Raw genomic sequence first — 21,065 nt, 5'->3', positions numbered from 1 at the left:
CTCACAATTTTTAAAAATTAAAAGGAATAGGGGGCGCCTGGGTGGCTCAGCTGGTTAAGCAGCTGACTCTTGATTTCAGCTCAGGTCATGATCTCACAGTTCATGAGATTGAGCCCTGCCTGGGGCTCCACACTGGGCATGGAGCCTGCCTGAGATTCTCATTTTCTCTCTCTCTCTCTCTCTCTCTGCCCCCTCCCCCTGTTCACATGCTCCCGAATGCTTTCTCTCCCTCTCTCAAAATAGTTAATGGGGGGGGGGGGGGGGGGGGGGGGGGGGGGGGGAGGAAGGGAACCTGGGTGGCTCAGTTATTGAGCATCTGACTCTTGATCTCAGTTTAGGTCTTGATCTTGATCGCAGGATCGTGGGTTCAAGCCCGGTGTTGGGCTCCACACTGAGCATGCAGCCTACTTGAAAAAGAAAAAAAAAAGGAATATTACTCTCAATATTTGTCATCCTGTACCAAACTGGAGGACATAATACACCTACTGGAAGCTGGAAAGAGGGACAAAGCCAGACATGTTGTCTACTTGAGTTTATTCTGTTCTTTAAAAAAAAAACAAAAAACAAAAAACAAAAAAACAAAACAACAACAACAACAAAAAAAAAAACGGTGAGGGATGGCGGGGGAAATAACCCATAAACACTGTGAACAGGAACCAAGACTCCGACTTGAGTGTACTCCCCCTACCCTCAACCTCAGTTCTCTAAGACATTCCCACCCGCCCAATTTTCTTTTAAACAAGACACCCAAATCAGCAGCAAAGGTACCTGGGGTAATCACTGAGATTTTGAACACTGGGAATGGGAAGGAGAAAAGTCCAAAAAATAGGAGTTGGGAAGAAGAGGGAAGGAATGACGGCGAGGCTAGGCTCCGGAGGACGGAGTTGGGCCACGAGAAGTGGAAGTGAGTCAGTAGGGAGGGGGTACCCCCCTGACTGCTGCTGCCCACATTCCCCAGGACCCCAGAGAGCCCCATGGTTTTTTCTGCAGTCCATTCCCTGCTCCCCAAAGGCCTCACAGGCCCAGCTCCAAGTCCTCGAGCTCCTCCTCTAGCGCCCTCCTCCGCGCTAGCTTCTCCAGCTGCTCTTTGCTGGGTTGGCTGATTTCCCCAGCCTGGATCCGTTGCTGCAGCTCTTCCACCTGCCGAAGCTTCTTCTTTAGGTTCTTTATCTTCTTGGCCTTCTCGGTGGTGACGGCTGAGTCAGGCTGGTCAGAGGCAGCTGCAGGGGCTGCCCGGGAGCCCTGCGGAGCGCTGGAGAGTGGGGCAGTCTCTCCCAGGGACACCTTATCGAGAGTCCGGCTTAAGGCCTCTGCCTCCCCTTTCTCTTGCTGCTGCCGCCGCTTCTCCTTCCGCTTCAGGTTGCGTTTGGCTGTCTTGGAGAGGCCTGGTTCGCCACCTTCTGGCCTGGATGGGGTGGCAGGAGCAGTGGCCTCGGGGCTCAGACCTGGGGGCAGTTCGGGTTTACTCTTGAAAAACTTCACATACTTGTTCTCATACCTGCAGGGAAGAGATGCCATCAGTTTCAAAGAAGCACTAACTTCTGGAGCCCTTTTCTTAACCTTCCAAATCAATCCACTCTTTTCATTCTCTCGCTTCCTTCCTCTCCTATGGTCCCTCCCCAATTTTCTTCTGTTCTGCAGGCTGTGGGAAGGTCTCTAGGACTCATAGTTCCATATCCTGAATGCTGTTTGGAGATTCTGATAAACAGAGGCCAACAGGAACAGAACTAGTCACTTGTAACCCTCACTCATCGCTGTATCCCAGCCCCCTCTCCTCTTCTTTCTCATATAGTTGCTCCCTCCTCGCATTTCATGAGATATTGGGATCAGGAGATTCTTCTTTTCTGTGGATTCCATTAAATACCCCCTCCTCACGCCTAACCACGCACACTGGGACCTCCTCCTGGGGCACATAGCCTTCTTTCACCCTCCGCTGCTTCCGCCAGGTCCCGTCGGGTCGTTGTGTTGAGGCAATGTATTTGCCTGCAATGAGAGAATTAAGTTAGACAGTTACTCTAACTTTCAAATAGTTCCCAATTTGAAAACATGAGTGAATGTATGCAGCTTCCCTGGGCACCCATCTGTCTATTAAATGCAGCCATTTAGCTGAGTGCATAATAGCTGAGTGCGCATTATTTACTGAGGTATAATACACCATCCCTGCCCTCAGGAGTTTCTATTTTTACACTATTTTCTATTTTTAATCTAGTTGGCAAGAGGACAGGCACAGAGGAAGAGTTTAAAAAAAAAAAAACACAAGACAATAATAGCATTGGGGCATCAAAAGGCAATAACTGAAAAAGGGGCCAAAAGGGGGCAAAAACAAGAACCGTAGCAAGGAGAAATGACGAGAGAAGATGTAGACAGGGGAAGCTTTATTAAGATGGGTCATGAAAAACAGGTCAACTTTTAAGAATCCATACTATAGATATAAAAGCACCAGTACACAAGGATATTTGTAAAGGATGTTTGTTGCTACATTATTTAAAACAGCAAAAACTGGGGCGCCTGGGTGGCGCAGTCGGTTAAGCGTCCGACTTCAGCCAGGTCACGATCTCGCGGTCCGGGAGTTCGAGCCCCGCGTCGGGCTCTGGGCTGATGGCTCAGAGCCTGGAGCCTGTTTCCGATTCTGTGTCTCCCTCTCTCTCTGCCCCTCCCCCGTTCATGCTCTGTCTCTCTCTGTCCCAAAAATAAATAAACGTTGAAAAAAAAAATTTAAAACAGCAAAAACTGAGGCAACTTGAATGACCACCAATAAATGAACAATCGAATACATGTGGATCATCCACAGGATGGAAGACCATGCTCTTATGAAAAAAGAATGTCAGATATAAATGCACTGACTTTCTTTGCTGCCAGTTATACGCTGTTGTTAGAAAAAATGAACAGCAACACTGAACACTAGAAATGCACTTTGCTCAGTAATACTTGAGTTGTTGCAATATTTGATTATCCATTTGGTTGTTACAGAAAAATTCTTAACTGTAATGATGGCTGTTGCTGTAATAGTATATTGCCTGTATTTCTACCTCTATTAATGAGCTTTATGTGCTAGATTTTAATATCCTTGTGCCTGGGCAAGTACACAAGTCTTTAAAAAACAAACATGGTTTACTTGCACAAAACTGATCAGTTTTGACGGATCGTTAATGCCCCTGAAGTGGTTTTGTGGGTGTGAAACAAATGGTGAGAATCTGAATTGGTCCCTCTTATTATAGAATTGAAATTAAGTCTACTTACTTTATCAAGTCATGTTCATGCCCTGATTTTATATAGTTGCATCTATCAATACACATTGAAAACACAATAAAAAATAAATAAACGCATTGACTTTGGCTTGAATGGTGTTCATGATACACTAAGTGAAAAAGCAAGTTGCAGGATAACATATAGAGTAGTTATCCTCCAAGTTTTTTTATTTCAGGATCTTCCTTCTGCTCTTATTTTGCAATATTATCCATTTCACCATGCAATATTTTTTTAAAAACCATATTCGCTAATATCCTCAGAAAAGTCTTTACTGGGAAGCTGCCAAGCTGGCAGTGGCAAATATAACTTTTCCAAAATTCTGATTTTTACTTGAAGACTTGAATTTTACCATCGGCAACAAATACTGTCAGTTGTTTTCCTTGAAATGACGGGTTCACTTCCTTCATTTTCAGGAAAATGCCAATCAGATTCCCAGTTCTGAATTACTGGTTTGTCAGTGGTTCTTTTAAGTAAAAATGGTGTTCCATGAAAAGGAAGCTGTTTAGCTTGTGACTTGCAGACAATTGCGCCAGTGCTTTTCCTTAAGACACCACCTTACTCCAGTGTGCGGTAGTGTTTCATCCTTACTTCCCAATTAGTCCACAGAGAACATGAAAGAGATGAGTAACTTCCAGTTACAAAATGAGTTAAGTTGTGAGGAATCTAAAGTACAGCATGATAACCATTATTAACAGAACTGTATTGTATTCTTGAAAGTTGCTATGAGAGTACAGTTTTAACAACAAGATGGATGGCGATTCCGTGAAGTGAAGGATGTGTTAACTAACCTTATTGTGTAAACATTTCACAATATATACATGCATCAAATCACACTGCACTCCTGAAACCTACACAATGTTATATGTCAATTATATTTCAATAGAGCTGGAAAAAAAATAAGTAAAAAGAGGTGTATTCAAGGGCCAGGTTTTAATAAAATTAGCAAATCTTATTGCATAATCAAGGATATTCTTAAGTGAAACTGGCCTTATTTACTGCAACCATGTGGCGGCAAAGAACACAATGACTGGTCGTTTGATGCAACCACCTTGATTAGTGCTAAGGGGCCAGCGGTTTTCCCCACCATGGCTTTTGCACCCTCAGAGGAAATGTCAACCCAGCAAAAAAAGACAATGAACACCTTAGTCTATAATAAAACCAGTTATGCTTGCAGACGTCCTTAAAGTGTCTTAGGGAACCCGCAGAGATCCTGGACATTCTGAGAACTGCTGGTGTAGGGTATGCTCCCGATTTTGTTGGGGCAAAAGGAGCAGCACTTAGTAGTCCATACAGTCTGGGCACAGGGGCAAAGAGAAAGGTGTGGAAGGACACATACCAAGATACCAAGCCTTTAATGCTGGTTATTTTAAGAGGGATAACCTGGAAGAAGAGGTAATAGAAACCATTAACCATTAGGATATATACTTTTTGCCCCTATAGATATCTTTATTTTTATAATTTGTTTTTAAAAATCTTATATATACATACATATCTTGTATTACTTTTTTTTTCTTAAGTAGGCTCCACATCCAACATGAGGCTTGAACCCACAACCCTGAGAGCAAAAATTGCATGCTCTACAGACTGAGACAGTCAGATGCCTCATGTATTATCTTTTTTTTTTTTTTTTTAAGCATTACTTTTATAAAAAGAAAGAAAGATTTGTAAAAGAAAAGTAAAAAGTTAAGTCTGGGGCCTTCCACACAGATTATATATTGTTCCATGAATTGGCTTTTTTTTTTTTTTTTTAATGTTTACTTATTTATTGGGACTGGGGGAGAGGCAGAGAGAGAATCCCAAGCAGGCTCTGCACTGTCAGCACAGAGCCCAACCCAAACTGTGAGATCTCACAAACTGAGATCATAACCTGAGCAGAAATCAAAAGTCGATGTTTAACTAGGGACCCCTGAATTGGCTTTCTGTTCAAAATGCAAATGTCATTAATAAAATTAAACTAAAAGCAAAAAAACTGTTAAAGAAAATGGTTAAGATTTGAAAGGTAGAAAAGATGGGACAAAGAACAAAAAAGCAAAAAAAAGCATGGATGTGGGAAGGGGGTTGGGGTATTTAAAGAATAAAAAGTAGAGGAGTCTAGGTAAGTCAGACAGCTCATGTTAGGTACTAAAAAATGGGGCCAGATCTTGGAAAGCGTTAAACAAAAGGTCAAGGAATTTGAAGTTTATCTGGTGAATAAAACGAGAGCCACTTGAGGATACTGCTTGCTTAAATCCAACAGTTTAAACACAAGAGTATAAATTGAAGAATCAAAAAACTGAGGTTTCATGGAGGGAAGACTGAGACCGAACCTGGGCTTTAAAGAGTCAAACTAAAGGAAATGAAAAAGGAGGCAGATTGAATTCTAAATAGAAGCTCATTCTAAAACAAAATGTCACACATGGGAATGGAAATGGCATGATCAGGAGATGGTGGGTGAGAGGGCTGATATAAAGTAAATGAGAGGAGGGGCGCCTGGTGGCTCCAGTTAAGCATCAGAGTTTGGTTCAGGTCATGATCTCACAGTTATGAGTTTGAGCCCCACATCGGGCTCTGTGCTGACAGCTCAGAGCCTAGACTTCTTCGGATTCTTTATCTCCATCTCCCTCTGCCCATTCCCAGCTCGCATGTGTGCTCTCTCTCTCTCTCTCCCTCTCTCTCTCAAAAATAAATAAACACTAAAAAAAATTTGGGGGGGGGGGCACCTGGGTGGCTCAGTTGGGTTAAGCAGCCGACTTCGGCTCAGGTCATGATCTCGCGGTCCGTGAGTTCGAGTCCTGAGTCGGGCTCTGTGCTGACAGCTCAGAGCCTGTAGCCTGTTTCAGATTCTGTGTCTCCCTCTCTGTGACCCTCCCCCGTTCATGCTTTGTCTCTGTCTCAAAAATAAACAAGCGTTAAAAAAAATACTTTTTTTTAATTTTTTTTAAGTAAATGAGGGGAGAATGTTCAGACCCTGAAACGCCAGTTAAGGAGTTTAATATCTGGCAGGTGGCACACATTCAGTAAATACTTGTTAATGAATGAATTCAAAGCAGTGTTTTAGGACAATTAATCTGGCAGGATGAAAAGGTGAATTAGAAAGTGGAAACACTGGAGACGTGGAAAATCAGGGGGAAAAAAGGTGCAATAACCTTGGCATGTGATAGAATTGGCTGAAACAGTGAGAAAGGAAGAGACTTATGCCAAATCCATTATCAAAGAATCAACATTTGGGAATTTGCTGATGGGAGAGGGGTAAAGGGTTAAAGTAAAAAATAATTTGGGGCTCCTGGGTGGCTCAGTCTGTTAAGTGTCCAACTTTGGCTCAGGTCGTGATCTCATGGTTCATGGGTTTGAGCTGCAAACCCATGGACCGTACTGGCAGCATGGGGCCTGCTTGGCAACCTCTGTCTCCCTCTCTTTCCGCCCCTCCCTCGCTTATGCACACTCTCTCTCTCAAAAATAAACATTAAAAAAAAAACCTCTTAAAAAAATAATTCAACACGTTATTTTAGTAATTCTAACCTTGAGAATTTAGCATAAGGAAATACCTCCAACAGGAAAAAAAAACAAAAAGGAAAAAAAGGAACTGACAGTGAAAATTATGGCATTATCTAAAAAGAGCTAAAAATTAAAAACAAGCTTCAAGTCCAGTTATATACGAATGGTGTACAACACATCCATTGCAAATGATAACAGGGTCGCCTGGCTGGCTCATTCAGTAGAGTGTACAACCCTTGATCTCAGGGTCAAGAGTTAGAGCCCCACGTTTAGTGTACAGATTACTTAAAAATAAATAATCTTTAGGGGCGCCTGGGTGGCGCAGTCGGTTAAGCGCCCGACTTCAGCCAGGTCACGATCTCGCGGTCCGTGAGTTCGAGCCCCGCGTCAGGCTCTGGGGCTGATGGCTCGGAGCCTGGAGCCTGCTTCCGATTCTGTGTCTCCCTCTCTCTCTGCTCCTCCCCCGTTCATGCTCTGTCTCTCTCTGTCCCCAAAATAAATAAACGTTGAAAAAATAAATAAATAAATAAATAATCTTTAAAGAGACAGGATATAATTCTTAAAAATGATAATAAAATTTTAAATCATGTAATGTGACATAATGTAAACCATAATGAAATTAATAAATATACTATGATTTCAATTATTAAATGTTATGCATATTTTTAAATATTTGTTTGAGAGAGAGAGAGCATGAACTAGCAAGGGAGGGGCACAGAGAGAATCCCAAGCAGGCTCCACACTGAGCGTTGAGCCTGACGTTGGGCTCAATCTCAAGAACCATGAGATCATGATCTGAGTCAAAACCAAGAGCTGGACACTTAACCGACTGAGCCACCCAGGCGTCCCATTAAAAATAAAATCTTTAGGGGCACCTGGGTGGCTCAGTCGGTTAAGCGTCCAACTTCAGCTCAAGTCATGATCTCGAGGTTCACGAGTTCGGTCCCCGCGCCGACAGCTCAGAGCCTGGAACCTGCTTTAGATTCTGTGTCTCCCTCTCTCTCTGCCCCTCCCCCGCTCACACTCCGTCTCTTTCTCTTGCTCTCAAAAATTAAAACATTAAAAGAAAAATTTTTAATAAAATCTTTAAAAAAGATCAAATTTTAGGTTTCAAACCTGAATGGGTTGGAGAATGGGTACACAATGAGAGTGAAAATACTTTTGACCTGGTAATTATTATAAAGATTTTGTGGAAGACACAGATCTGTTGTAATCTTTGGAACATAAGCAGGATTTAGACAGGTGGAGGTGGGGAGTGTGGTTACAAGAAAAGAAAGGGAAGTATTTCAGGAATATGGGACAATATACGCAAAGGGACAAATGAGACTAGTCAAGACCCTGCTAAAAATTCTTTCTGGATTCCTATTGTCCTCAGGGTATTTACACGGAGGACGGGACTACACACAAAAGGCCAATCCTCTCAGCCACTAGTCACTCACAATCTGCTCCAGCTGACTGAAATACTCACAAATCTCACCAGACCTGTGTCTCTATTTTCTATGCCTTTTTGCTTTTGCTTCCTTTGGCCTGGAACAGGCTTTCCTTGATTCTTATCTTAGTTAATTCCTGTTGGTCTTTAAAGGTCAAGTTCAAGTATAAACTCCAATTCAGTTCCTCCTTCCCACCCCAGGTATACAACACCTGTTTGGGCCTTTATCATGCTCTGATGTTTAACATAATTGTGTACTTCCTTGAGCACTGGGACTTTGTCTTTGATCTCTGAAGCAAAGGGCCTGGCGCATAGAAGACTGTAATTAAGTCAAATTAATAAATAAATAGGGGTTCCTGGCTGGCTTGGTTGGTAAAGCGTGTGACTCTTGATCTCAGGGTTGTAAATTCAAGCCCCACATTGGGTGTACAGATTAAGAGATTACTTAAAAATAACATTTTCAGGACCCCTGGGTGGCTCAGTCAGTTCAGCCTCCGACTTCACCTCAGGTCATGATCTCAAGGTTCGAGCCCCACATCAGGCTCCATACTGAGTGCAGAGCCTGCTTGGGATTCTCTCTCTCCCTCCCTTACTCTTTACCCTTTCCCCATGCTCTCTCAAAATAAATAAACTTTAAAAAAATTAAAATAAAATCTTTATTGGCACCTGGATGGCTCAGTTGGTTGAGCATCCAATTCTTAGTTTCAGCTCAGGTCATGATATCACTGTTCATGGATTTGAGCCCCATGTCAGGCTTTGCACTGACAGTGCGGAATCTACTTGGGATTCTTTCTCCGTCTCTCTCTCTGCCCCTCCCCCCACTTGTATTCTCTCTCTCTCTCTCAAAAAATAAATATTAAAGATAAATATTAAAAAATAAGTAAAATCTTTAAAAAATATTTTAAATAAGTAAGTAAATTTAAGTATCATATTAGAGAACAAGAACCTAGAATATTTTGGGCAAAAAGCACATGTAATGGGCAAAGAGACTAGAAGTAAATTAGTCAGAATATGAAAAGTAACCAATCTTCTCTGAAGTTTGGACTTAAGCTTCAGACCGTAGAAGAGCACTGAAGGCCAAAAACAGAGTACAGACGATATGCTCAAAGCAATGCTTTCAGATTAACCTCAAAATGTGTAATATAAACTAAAGGTAGAAAAAATGAAAATAGCTAAAATAAAGAAAAACTGATTTAGATGGTCTCTGTGGGTATTGAAAGGAAAATGAAAGAGAAATTCATTGTGAAGAACAAGTCAACAGACTTGAAGACTGTTGAGATTTGACTGCCAAGATATGAATTAGACGAAATAATTGAAACAGTGCCACCATGGGTTTGATCTGGTGCTTTTCACATGTATGCTCTTATTTTCACAACATACCTGTGGGTAAATAGGGCATACGGTAATAATATTTCTTCACACATGGATTTTAAATGTTTATTGAGCCACTTGGGTGTTGTGCCAGGCACTGTAACAGGAGCTAGGGATACAACAATGAATAAAGAAAATGGTCTTGCCTTTTTGTAGCATACATTCTAGTGAGGAAGAAAGGTAATAAATAAGAACACAAATAAATAATTACAGTATCACTCTTGAATGTGCAAAATTTAGAGAATAAAAATCACTGATATGAAGAAACCCCAACACCTGAAACTAATATAACACTGTATGTTAATTATACTGGAATTTAAAAAAAACACACACGAAGACCAGAGAAGATGACAACTTTGTGAAAATAACTAATTCAATTCTAGACAGGCAGTGTCTTACATGAAATTAAGGAGAAAAGGACAATGCTCGAAACATATTTAAGAAAAATGCACAAAGATTATAGCTGAAGACAAGATTAATAAAGATGGAAAATGAGGAAAAACAGGTCAGAAGTTTCTTGAATGGCCATCCTAACTGGAAGCCCTGCGATCCAAACAGCCAACTGTCACAAAGAAGCATCTATTTTATGTTCTCTTGGTTCCATTCTCTGGCCTTCACGGTATCCAAAGGTAAAGTCAAAAAGAAGGGAGTGGTTTGGAGATTCCTACCCATAGAAATAAAAAACAAGGGCAGAATATCAGGATTTTCAGGTAACCCCCTTGAGAAAGTCAGAAACTACAGATTAGAGATTGCTATAAGAACTTGGTAAACTTACTTTCTCACATTTGCTATTTGGTAATCCTTAATCTGTTGCCTTAAACTGTAAAGGGCCTTGTTCTCAGGGGTGGCAGGAAGACAGTGAAGAGACAGGACAGCAAGCAAGGCTTGCTGGGAGAACTCTAAGGGGTTATGTGGAAGTGACTGTTAAAGGTGTGTTGAATCAAATAAGAAAGGAGATCTACAACACAGAGCTGAGCCTAGGGGTAATCTCAGGGTCAACAATTATTATAACGCCTAGATGTGGTTTCTAACACCTAGAGAAAATATAGAAAAAGAAGATCCAATTTGGAGGAATGAGCCTGGAAAAACAGTCATGATCATCTTCCTCAACAAGGAAAAGGTGTCAGCAGCAACAGAAAATAATAATTCTAGAAAAGAACCAGGAGAGTGTTATGCCATGAAGACCAAAAGAGTTTTAAGGGCAGGTGGTAAACAGTATTGAATAGTGCACAGAGATTAAGGAAAAGGAGAACTGAGAAGAAAAAGATACTGATGTTGGCGATTTGCACTTTCTAGTTATCTCCAAGAATATAGCCTCAGAAAAGTACAAGTTAATGAAATGTAATAAACACTGGAAGCCTCCTAGGACACACAAGTACCCTACTAAGTGATACAGGGATTATCAAGATTGAGTAAAAGGGTCCCTACTTTCAAGAAATTTACAGTCTAAGTAAGGAGAAGGGTAGGCAAGTTAGGCAAACAAAGAATAAAACAAAAATATAAATGTCTTAGGTATCTTAAGAGACACTGATACATACTGGTAACAAATTTCAAGAGAATAAATAATCACATCCTGTTTGATGGGGGAAGGTAACAAAAAATCAAGAAAATCTTAGGGATTTGACATTAAATACTAGGTAGAAGTAGTAACAATAGAAGTAGTAACAATAACAGTAACAAATCAGTGGCTGATATTTCTGCAGACAGAGAAAGGAAGGGAAAGGGCCTTCTAAGAGTAACAACAAATAAAATCATAGCAGTGGAAAACCCACAGTATGCTGAGAACAGTTAGGAAAGAGCATTTATTAATAATAATAATTGCAATAAGAACTTTACATACATTACCTTATTGAATCTAGACAATGGGTAGGTATTACCATCTCTAACTGAGGTCAAGAGTCTTTAAGAAGTTAAATATATGTCCAAGACCACAAATGCACAATACTATTCCACCTTATACTACATAGTCCAGTTTCACTGGGAGTTATAAGCAGAGACCTAGTATGTGGTGATACTATACTGAAAAGTGGTTTGTGCTCATATTAAAGAGTAGTATCTAAGCTAATGGTACATATGTGAATTTCACAGTCAATTCCAAAAAGAGAGTAGCAGCTACCATTGTGTGCCTCCTTAATGCTCAGGACAGGGCTGTGTTTATATACATGACTTATTTCACTTTCATAACTCCATGAAGGATTATTCTAGTTTTAATAAAGTTTATTTATTTATTCTGAAAGAGAGAGAGAAAGGGAGAGAATCCCAAGGAGGTTCCATGCTGTCATCACAGAGCTCGGTGTGGGGCTTGAACTCACAAACTGTGAGATCATGACCTGAGCTGAAACCAAGAGTCATATGCTTACCTGACTGAGCCACCCAGGTGCCCCTGGATTATTCTAGTTTTAGAGATGATGAGAAATTTAATAGCCTGCCCAAAGTTAAAAAGTCAGCAAACTGCAGAATTCAAACCCAGGCTGTAGGTTTGTTCCAAAGGTTGTGCATTTTACACTGTTATTGCATACTGTGTTATAAACAAACAAAAAATACAAAAAAGGCCAACCATACTAATAAAGAAAATATAAATATAAAATATAATTTTCATCTGTCAAAGTAGTAAAATTTTTGGAGATGATAATAGCAATGCAGTCAAAGATGTGGTTAAACCAGCATAGTCATATATTATTGGTCGTAAAAGTCTTTAGAAAGCAATTTGGCTTAACATAGCAAGATAACATAAGGTAATCCTATCTTTTACCAGCATTTCCCAAAGCTTTTGTTATACAAGACACTTCTGGAAAACACTTCCATAAGATAGTAACAAGAGTTACCCAAAAAAATTGTTAAATAAGTGGGCAATTCTGGGTTAAACATAGAAAAAAAGGGGGACACCCGGGTGGCTCAGTTGGTTAAGCATCAACTCTTGATCTCAGCTCAGGTCACGATCCCACAGCTCATGGGATTGAGCTGTCAGGCTCTGTGCTGACAGCAAAGAACCTGCTTGGGATTTTCTTCCTCTCTCTGTCCCTCCTCCCCTGCTTGTGCTCTCCCTCTCTCTCTCTCTCTTAGAAAGAAAGAAAGAAAAAAAGAAAAAGAAAAAAGAAAAGAAAAGAAAAGAAAAGAAAAGAAAGAAAGAAAGAAAGAAAGAAAGAAAGAAAGAAAGAAAGAAAGAAAAGGAAAAGAAAGAGGAAGGGAAGGGAGGGAGGGAGGGAGGGAGGGAGGGAAGGAGGAAGGAAGGAAGGAAGGAAGGAAGGAAGGAAGGAAGGAAGGAAGGAAGAAAGAAAGAAAGAAAAAGAAAATTTGTTCTTATTGGCAGGACTTAAATGAGGAGTTAATGTGTTCTTATTCGTGTGAGTATCCACAATGGGAATGTGATCCACAGTATTTCCCAAATTTATTTGACCAAAGGAACCTTATTTTTATTTTGTTATTTTGTGTTTACTTATTTTGCAGTACATCTCACAAGACTACTAAGCATTCTGAGAATCATATTTTGGGAAACAGCCATTTGGTATGATCCCAATTATGTAAAATATAGATATGCTACATATGTACACAGACAGAAAAACTAAAAAGAAGTGTAACTGTAGTTATCTTTGGGTTCTGGAATTTCCAAACATGCATGTGACTTCTATTTTATACTACTTACAAAAACATTTTCCAAGTTAGCTACAATCAACATGAATTAATAAATAAATGTTTGAACCCCCCCAACCCAGTAATTCTACTTCTGGGAACTCAATCCTAAGAAAATGACCTAAATGCAGGCAAAAATTTATGCACAAAAATGTTCATGGAGTTCTTGTAACAAAAATTCTGGAAACAATCTAAAAGCCCAGTAACAGAGGCACCTGGGTGGCTCAGTCAGTTGAGTGTCTGACTCGTGGCCTCGGCTGAGGTCATGATCTCACAGTTTGTGAGTTCAAGTCCCGCATCAGGCTCTGTGATGACAGCACAGAGCCTGCTTAGGATTCTCCTTCTCCCTCTCCCTCTCTCTCTCTGTCTCTCTCTGCCCCTCCCCCACTCTCTCAAAATAAATAAATAAACTTAAAAAAATTAAAAAATAAAAGTCCACTGACAGATGAAACATGAGAGGGTACATGCCCAAACAGTAAAACTCTGCCAATATTTTTAAAAATATTTAGAGTTTTTAATAACAAGAAAAAATATTTATGTCATAAGGTTAAATGAATAGGCAAAATGTAGGTGTATACACCATCAAATTCAAAAACGTTTTAAAAATGTACAGAAAAAATAAAGATCAGAAAGATATGTGCCAAAGTAAACAGTAGACTCTGGGTGGATGAATTATATTGAGCAAATATTACATAAGTAAATCTATACTTAAGGAACAGTAATCTGGCAACAGTGTGCCAAATGAACTGGAACAGAGTCTGGAGACAGGACAAGTATTTAGGAGGTCACAGCAATATTTGCAGGATAAAGGAAAATGGAATTTGATCAGGCAGGCAGAATGACCCAAGTACTATGCTTGATATTTTGCATTTATCTCTTCTAATCCATATAATAATCCTTATATAACAGTAATTATTACAGAACTATTTGCCAGGTACTTTCTATGTGCCAAACATATACATTATTTCATTTAAATTTTAATTCTCTCAATAATCCTATGTTGTAGGAGTCATTACTCCGAATTCATTGATGAGAAAACTAAGGCTTAGTTTCCCAAGTCTTAAAATTCCCAAGGCCTGGGGTGCCTGAGTGGCTCAGTTGGTTAAGTGTCAGACTTCCACCCAGGTCATGATCTCACACTTCGTGAGTTCGAGCTCCACATTGGGCTCTCTGCTCTCAGCGCAGAGTCTGCTTCAAATCCTCAGTCCCTCTCTCTCTGCCTCTCCCCACCCCCTCTCTCTTTTTCTCTCTCTCAAAATAAATAAACTCAAAAACAAATAGATATACAGATAAATAAAATACCTTCTTTACAAAAAAAATTGCCAGGTCACCTGGGTGGCTCAGTCGGTTAAGTGTCCGACTTCGGCTCAGGTCATGATCTTGTGGTCCGTGAATTCGAGCCCCACATCAGGCTCTGTACTGACAGCTCAGAGCCCGGAGCCCACTTCGGATTCTGTGTCCCCTCTCTCTCAAAAATAATAAACATAAAAAAAAAAAAAATTCCCCAAGGCCATATACCTAACAAGTACTGAAGATGAGATAAGGATAATAGCAGTAGGAATAGAATGATATTTTGACAATTGGTATGTGGTGGAGGATGGGGAACAAGAGAGGAATAAAAGATGATACCACAAATATAACAATATCTAGTGCTCGCATCTTGGTTTCTTGAGACTATTCTTCAGTAACAGGAACAAGGGCTCCTTGGAGAAATGTCTGATTCTAGGACTGGGATAGGAAAGATAAAAGATGAGCCTGGAGCATATTCTAGACACAAGAAAGTAAAGAAGAGCTAAAAACAAACACAAAAACAAAAACCTACACTGGTGGGGGTATGTCAAAGGGACACAGAGCCAACTAAAAGAGCTCCCAATGTCCAAAGCTGGAACATTTAGAGCAATAAAATAAATAGTATTAGATTATAACCCAAAGTCCATATTGATATAAGTAAATGACTGAATAAATGGAGAAGAGACAAATCTGCAGAAATATTCCAAATAACATATGTAAATACTCCATCCTTAAGGAAGGAAACGTAAGTATAGGCTGTGAATAGACACTTTCTTCTAAAGACTATAGTATGGAAAAGAGAAGGAAAAAAGGATAACTTTATACTGGAGAAAGCTTACAAATACGACTTCAGCCAGGTGACCACAATCATGGTCAATATCAACAGTAAAAACATTATGATATTGTACCCTTGATATGATGAAAATGTCACTTTTCCTCTGTGATTATCCCCAAAAAACACATAACCCCAATCTAATCATGAGAAAAACATCAGATAAATTCCAATAGAGAGGCATCCTATAAAATACTTGATTAGCACTCCTCAAAATTCCTCATCAAAAACAATGAAAATCTGAGAAACTATCACAGCTAATGGGAGCTTAAGGAGACATGAGAACTAAAAGTAATAGGGTAACCAGGATGGGATCTTGGAACAGAAAAAAAAAAAATTAGGTAAAAACTAAGGAAATCTGGGACACCTGGCTGGCTCAATGGGAAGAGCATGCAACTTTTGATCTCAGAGCTGTTAAGTTTGAGACCTACGTTGGGTGTGGAAATTACTTAAAAATAAAATCTTGGGGCACTTGGCTAGCTCAGTCGATTAAGCATCTGACTCTTGACTTCAGCTCAGGTCATGATCTCACTGTCCTGAGATTGAACCCCGCATCAGGCTCCGTGCTGAGGATGGAGCCTGCTTCATATTCTCTCGTTTTCCCTCTGCCTCTCTCCCCAGCTCACGCTCTAAAAATAAATAGGGACACCTGGGTGACTCAGTCGGTTAGGTGTCTGACTCTTGATTTCAGCTCAGGTCAGATCTCACGGTTTGTTGGATAGAGCCTTGTGTTGAACTCTGTGCTGACAGAGTGAAGCCAGCTTGGGATCATCTCTCTCCCTCTCTGCCCCTCCCCTGCTTGCACACACTATGTGTGCACACATGTGTGTGCACACGGGTGCACTCTCTCTCTCAAAATAAACATTTTTTTTAAATAAGAAAAATAAAAATAAAAGGGGCGCCTGGATGGCTCAGTCAGTTGAGCGTCCGACTTTGGCTCAGGTCATGATCTCCCCGTTTGTGAGTTCAAGCCCCGTGTCGGGCTCTGTGCTCAGAGCCTGGAGCGTGCTTCAAAGTCTGTGTCTCCTCCTCTCTCTGCCCCTCCCATGCTCATGCTCTGTCTCTGTCTCTCAGTAATAAAGAAACGTTAAAAATTTTTTGAAAAATAAATAAAAATAATTTTTAAATAAAATGAAATCTTTAAAATATAAGGAAATCTGAATGATGTATGGACTTTAGTCAATAATAATGGCATCAATATTGGTTCATTAACTGCAATAATGGTACCATACTAATGTAAGATGTTAATAATAAGGGAAACTGAATATATGGGAATTGTCTATCATTTTCTCAAGTTTTCTATAAATCTAAAATTGTTCTAAAAAATAAAGTCTATTTAAAATTAAAAAGAGATGGTACAAAAAATGGATCTTGGGTTGGCTAGGACGAGGATGCCATTAACAAAATAAGGAAAAAATGATATTGATTTTGGGCAGATTGAATTTAAGGTGTGACAGTATATTCAAGAATAAAAGTTATTCACCAATCTATTAGAAAAGGGAAATAGCAACTAAGGAGAGAGGTTGGTGCTAGAAACAAAACTGTAAAAAGCTAAAGGACAAATAAGAGTGAGAAAATGAAAACAGTATGGGTAGACCTGATATTCAAGAAATCGGGCTGTGAACAGGAAAGAAACAAAGGCTAGGCCTTGACTTTTCCATGAAATAGAAAGTGAAGACATCTGCTACAAGAGGGGGGAATTAAAAGGGAGGTCACAGAGTGCTGGAAAAGGTTGGGGAAAAGCCATGGTAGAATGTAAGCAAACCAAGAAAAAAGAATTTGAGAGAAGCCATGATGTTGGCAGAAGTTAACACTAAGTTATATTACACTGAATGTACAGGTTTTGCCACTTTTTCACTAGCCATGTGCTGTGGGTGGTCTAGACACGGAAGCCAAAAAAATAGGTGATGAGTATGATTCAAGATAACAGAAGTGCTTGCCAAATACAGAAGATCAAAATGAATGAAGCAAACAATGAAGATAGTATCAAAGTGGCTGGTCACTAAGGTCTAGCAGAGCAGCATCAAAGATAGTCATGAAGGTACTGGTAGACTCAATGAAATGGGAAAAGTTAAGAACCTCAGAAGGGCAAAAAGTGGAATCTGTGGATGGGAAGGAGTGAAAAAGGTAACTAGTAAGGAGGCTAAAGTGATAAAGAGCACCTGAAGGGGAAGTAGCGTAATAGGTCCAGGTTGTAGTGATCTGACGTGTAGCTACTTTAAAAATACAAAGGGGGGCGCCTGGGTGGCGCAGTCGGTTAAGCGTCCGGCTTCAGCCAGGTCACGATCTCGCGGACCATGAGTTCGAGCCCCGCGTCAGGCTCTGGGCTGATGGCTCGGAGCCTGGAGCCTGTTTCCGATTCTGTGTCTCCTTCTCTCTCTGCCCCTCCCCCGTTCATGCTGTCTCTCTCTGTCCCAAAAATAAATAAAAACGTTGGAAAAAAAAAAAAAACAAAGGAAAGTCAACTGTCTTGTGCTGAGGAACTATAAGATCAGTATTTCAAAGATGCTGGAGACACTGAGAATAAGAGCAAGAAACAGTGGAGAAAAAAAGTATGATGCAATAGGTCTGGGTCCTTGTGGGCAATAAATGATGGCCCTGAAGTTTTAGAGACAATGCTCTAACTGCATGGCAATACCTTCACAGAGATTAGAGTGACGGTGGTAGGTCAATGATCTGGAAGTAGTAGGGGAAAGAAAAAAAAGCAGTGTGATTCCTTCTCTTCTACATAGTCACAGAGAACAGAAGATACGTGTTTAAAGAAAATCGTTAAGAATAAAGAAAAGTGTAGTGGACGATGAGCAATATTTTCGAAGCACGTATTAAAGGAGCTGGTAGAAGAAGGACCTACTGAATAGAAAACAGAAGTTCTGTGTACCACTTTGAAATGTGAGGCTGAGGAGAAGTAGCAGAGAGACCTGGCTTGCCATAGGATACCATAGGAGAGGTGGACTGAGATGTAAGGAACATGGAAAGCAGCAAAGCAACAAATAAAGGGCACATTTTTAAAACAGACTGTATGTACCAACCACAGTATACACAGTGTCACTTCTACAGAAGACTACACATACACAGTGAAGGCTACAAAAAACATTAACACCTTGCCTTGCACAGCATTTTATAAATTGCTTGCACATACGCTACCTTATTTAATGGTCACTAGGTAGATATCACTATGCCCATGTTTCTACAGATGAGGAAATAAGGATGGGACAAAATCAAAATGAAAATATTGACTCTCAGTTTTCAACACAGAAACCTCCATACACAGTGGACACTTCATCTCAATCAGCCAGGCTGGAAATTCTTCTCTAGGCAGAATTTATAGTGGGTTCTATGAACTTGTCAGAGGGCTTGAGAGGCCATTAGACACCTCGTTTGCCTTCTTCCACCTCAGATCCCTCAACTTTTATCACCATCACCACCAGAAAAGTACAGCAAGGTGGTGCCATCAAAAAGAAAACTCAAGTTTAAAGTTATACTAGGTTACTGTTCCATTCACACCTCTGAACCTCAGTAACCCAACAATGAAGATGTGGGAGAGAATGGAAAAAGCATTATGCAGGAAGTCTACACAAAAGCAATGAGGAAGTCTTCAACAGATACAGCTTCAAGAATAGGAATTAAAATGGGGCTGGGGTAGGGCAGAAGGCAGGTACCGCTGAAAGATGGGGGAGGGGAACAGGAGAAAAGCAGGAATTGGAGGGAACCGAGAGTGTTAAGAGCTCCCAAGCCTGGAGAAGCCAAAAGAGATACGAGATCTCCAGCTGCTGAAGAAAAGGTAAGGGCCTGTGAGGGTCCTGGAGCAGGAACCTGCACTGGAGGACCCCAGGGCTTGGGTGACCGGAAGCGGAGACCCCCAAACACGAGACCAGAAGGGGGCGCAGGTGACACCCCACAGGAGAGAATGAATGGGGAAGGCGGTCCGGAGGGCGGGGCAAAGGAGGGGCCCCGGGATGGGCGGGGCACAGACCCCTTTCCAAGTCCGAACCCCTGCCCCGAGAGCCCGGGGAGAAGCGGCTCCGCGCCTCCCGCACTCACCGCCGGTCTCGTCAGTTACATAGGGAGTCGCCATCTTGAAAACGCAAACCACTTCCGGCGTGAGCGGGCTGGGGTCCCGCCCCCTCCCCACCGGAAGTGGAGTCCTGATCGTAGCCAGCCACCATTTTAGTCTTAAAGGGAGAGTACACCGTTTCGTGAACGGAGGAGGAAGAGAGTAGAAGCTAAAGACTTTCATAAAATAAAAGCCGCAGACTCTAGTACTGCCACTGAATCCAATATTGGGCGTCTGCTCCGTGTAAAACAGTCCTCTGGGCACCGAGAGAAGTTCTGGGGCACGGCTCCTCTCCGTCCAGGACCTTCGAGGGAAAAGGGGGCAAGGCCCACCTGCACCCCGAAAGTGGGGCTGATAAATGAGTTAGAGTATTCAGGCCCTAGCCTGCACCCAGGTCCCAGAGCGGCTTCGGGACATGGGGCGGCCAAACTCCGGTAACGCACCAATCTTGTCAGGGACGAATGGAAGACCCCCAACTGACCCTCTCTTAGAAGGTGGAGAGGTCGAAATCGCGTGTCGATTGCCCTCGGCTACCCAGCTCAACCCTCGGGTCAGATCCGCGAAAGGGGCGTGCAAGGCAGGGGGTGCTGCTGTCCGGTCACCTGTCCCCGCAGCCTAAGGGCTGCCGGCGAATTCCACGACCGAGGAGGCGGCGGGCCGGGTTGGGCGGGCAGCCCTGGCTGGCCCTGCCCCTGGGGCGGCCCGGAGGATTCAGGCGGCGAAAAGACGATGGCCCAAGTTTGCTCTGGCCTTCGACCCCGGGAGCCTCCTTAGGCTGGGCCCCAGGGTCGGAGGGCAGGGTGAACGCTTCTGGGCGGAGCCAGTTAATATTCTAATTAACCTCGTGTAGGTCTGGGCACTGAGGATCCAAAGCCCCGGGCAACTCGCCAATGGTCCGGGCTTGTACGGTCACTCCCTTTGCAGTCCTGCCCTGCCCCTTGCCTCCCTACTCTTTAGATGTACCCAAATGTTTTCCCTCCCCCGTTCTTTGCAGCAGCCGTTGATCCTTGAGGGCTAAATCCTGCTAAACTCGTTTCCCCTGCAGCCTGGGAGGGACCGACTTCAGGTTCCTCTCCTCAGGTGTTGGCTCTGCCCTCTCCACGCTGTTCTTTCCTTATGGACTCTTTTACCTTCCTCCAAATCCCCCATTTTGGTTTAGGTTCATGTCCAACTGTACCTCTGGAACCCGTAGAGAGGGGCAAATATTACGATCTCCAACACTAGGCTGTGTGCCTACTTAAAAAACAAAAAAGGTGAGAAAAGGAAAAAAAAGTGAGAGCAATGACGGACTAGGAACTTCCTAAAGGGTTGACATGAAACTTTTGAAGTTTTCTCAGGTCTCAGCTTGTCTTCTAGTCTATGTTCCACCTTCCTGACTTCCACCAGAGGCCCAACTCAGAAGGTCTCAAAGAGACTCCTTTAAAAATTGATTTGCATTCAGTACACAACATTGCAGGTGTTGTAACGCTGCCATCCTTAACCCCTGCTCTCTTTCAACAATTGTGCTTCAGCCTCACAGGATCAGCATCCTGTCCTTAGCCTTGTTACTAATGATTATTAGAGGTGAGAATGTGGGAGGAAGCCTTTAAAAACTAGAGGGATGTATTGGTCCTGACTACCTGAGAACTAGAACTAGTAGTAGTAGGCTGCTCAATGAATGGAATCCTAAAGTGGCCCCAGTTGACTACCCAGCACAACCCCCCCCCAACCCCCACCATGCCCCCTGATGTCTTGCC

At 41.9% G+C, this 21,065-nt stretch overlaps 1 protein-coding gene across 1 annotated transcript; it reads right to left on the bottom strand.

The window, feature by feature from the left end:
• Positions 1-545: 545 nt before the first annotated feature.
• Positions 546-19,760, bottom strand: PYM1 (PYM1 exon junction complex associated factor). The gene is made up of 3 exons (XM_040491788.1): positions 19,317-19,760; positions 1,890-1,983; positions 546-1,498 (listed from the first exon to the last, which is right to left on the bottom strand). The coding sequence occupies exons 1-3, from the start codon at positions 19,510-19,512 to the stop codon at positions 1,015-1,017; spliced, it is 774 nt and encodes a 257-aa protein (XP_040347722.1). The 5' UTR covers positions 19,513-19,760; the 3' UTR covers positions 546-1,014.
• Between the last annotated feature and the right edge of the window lie 1,305 nt (positions 19,761-21,065).

This window comes from Herpailurus yagouaroundi, unplaced genomic scaffold (genome assembly GCF_014898765.1).
Source record: "Herpailurus yagouaroundi ecotype Mexico unplaced genomic scaffold, PumYag 182, whole genome shotgun sequence".
NCBI lineage: Eukaryota > Metazoa > Chordata > Mammalia > Carnivora > Felidae > Herpailurus > Herpailurus yagouaroundi.
Note: the sequence above shows the minus strand (reverse complement) of the source record. Positions and strands in the feature narration are given on the sequence as shown.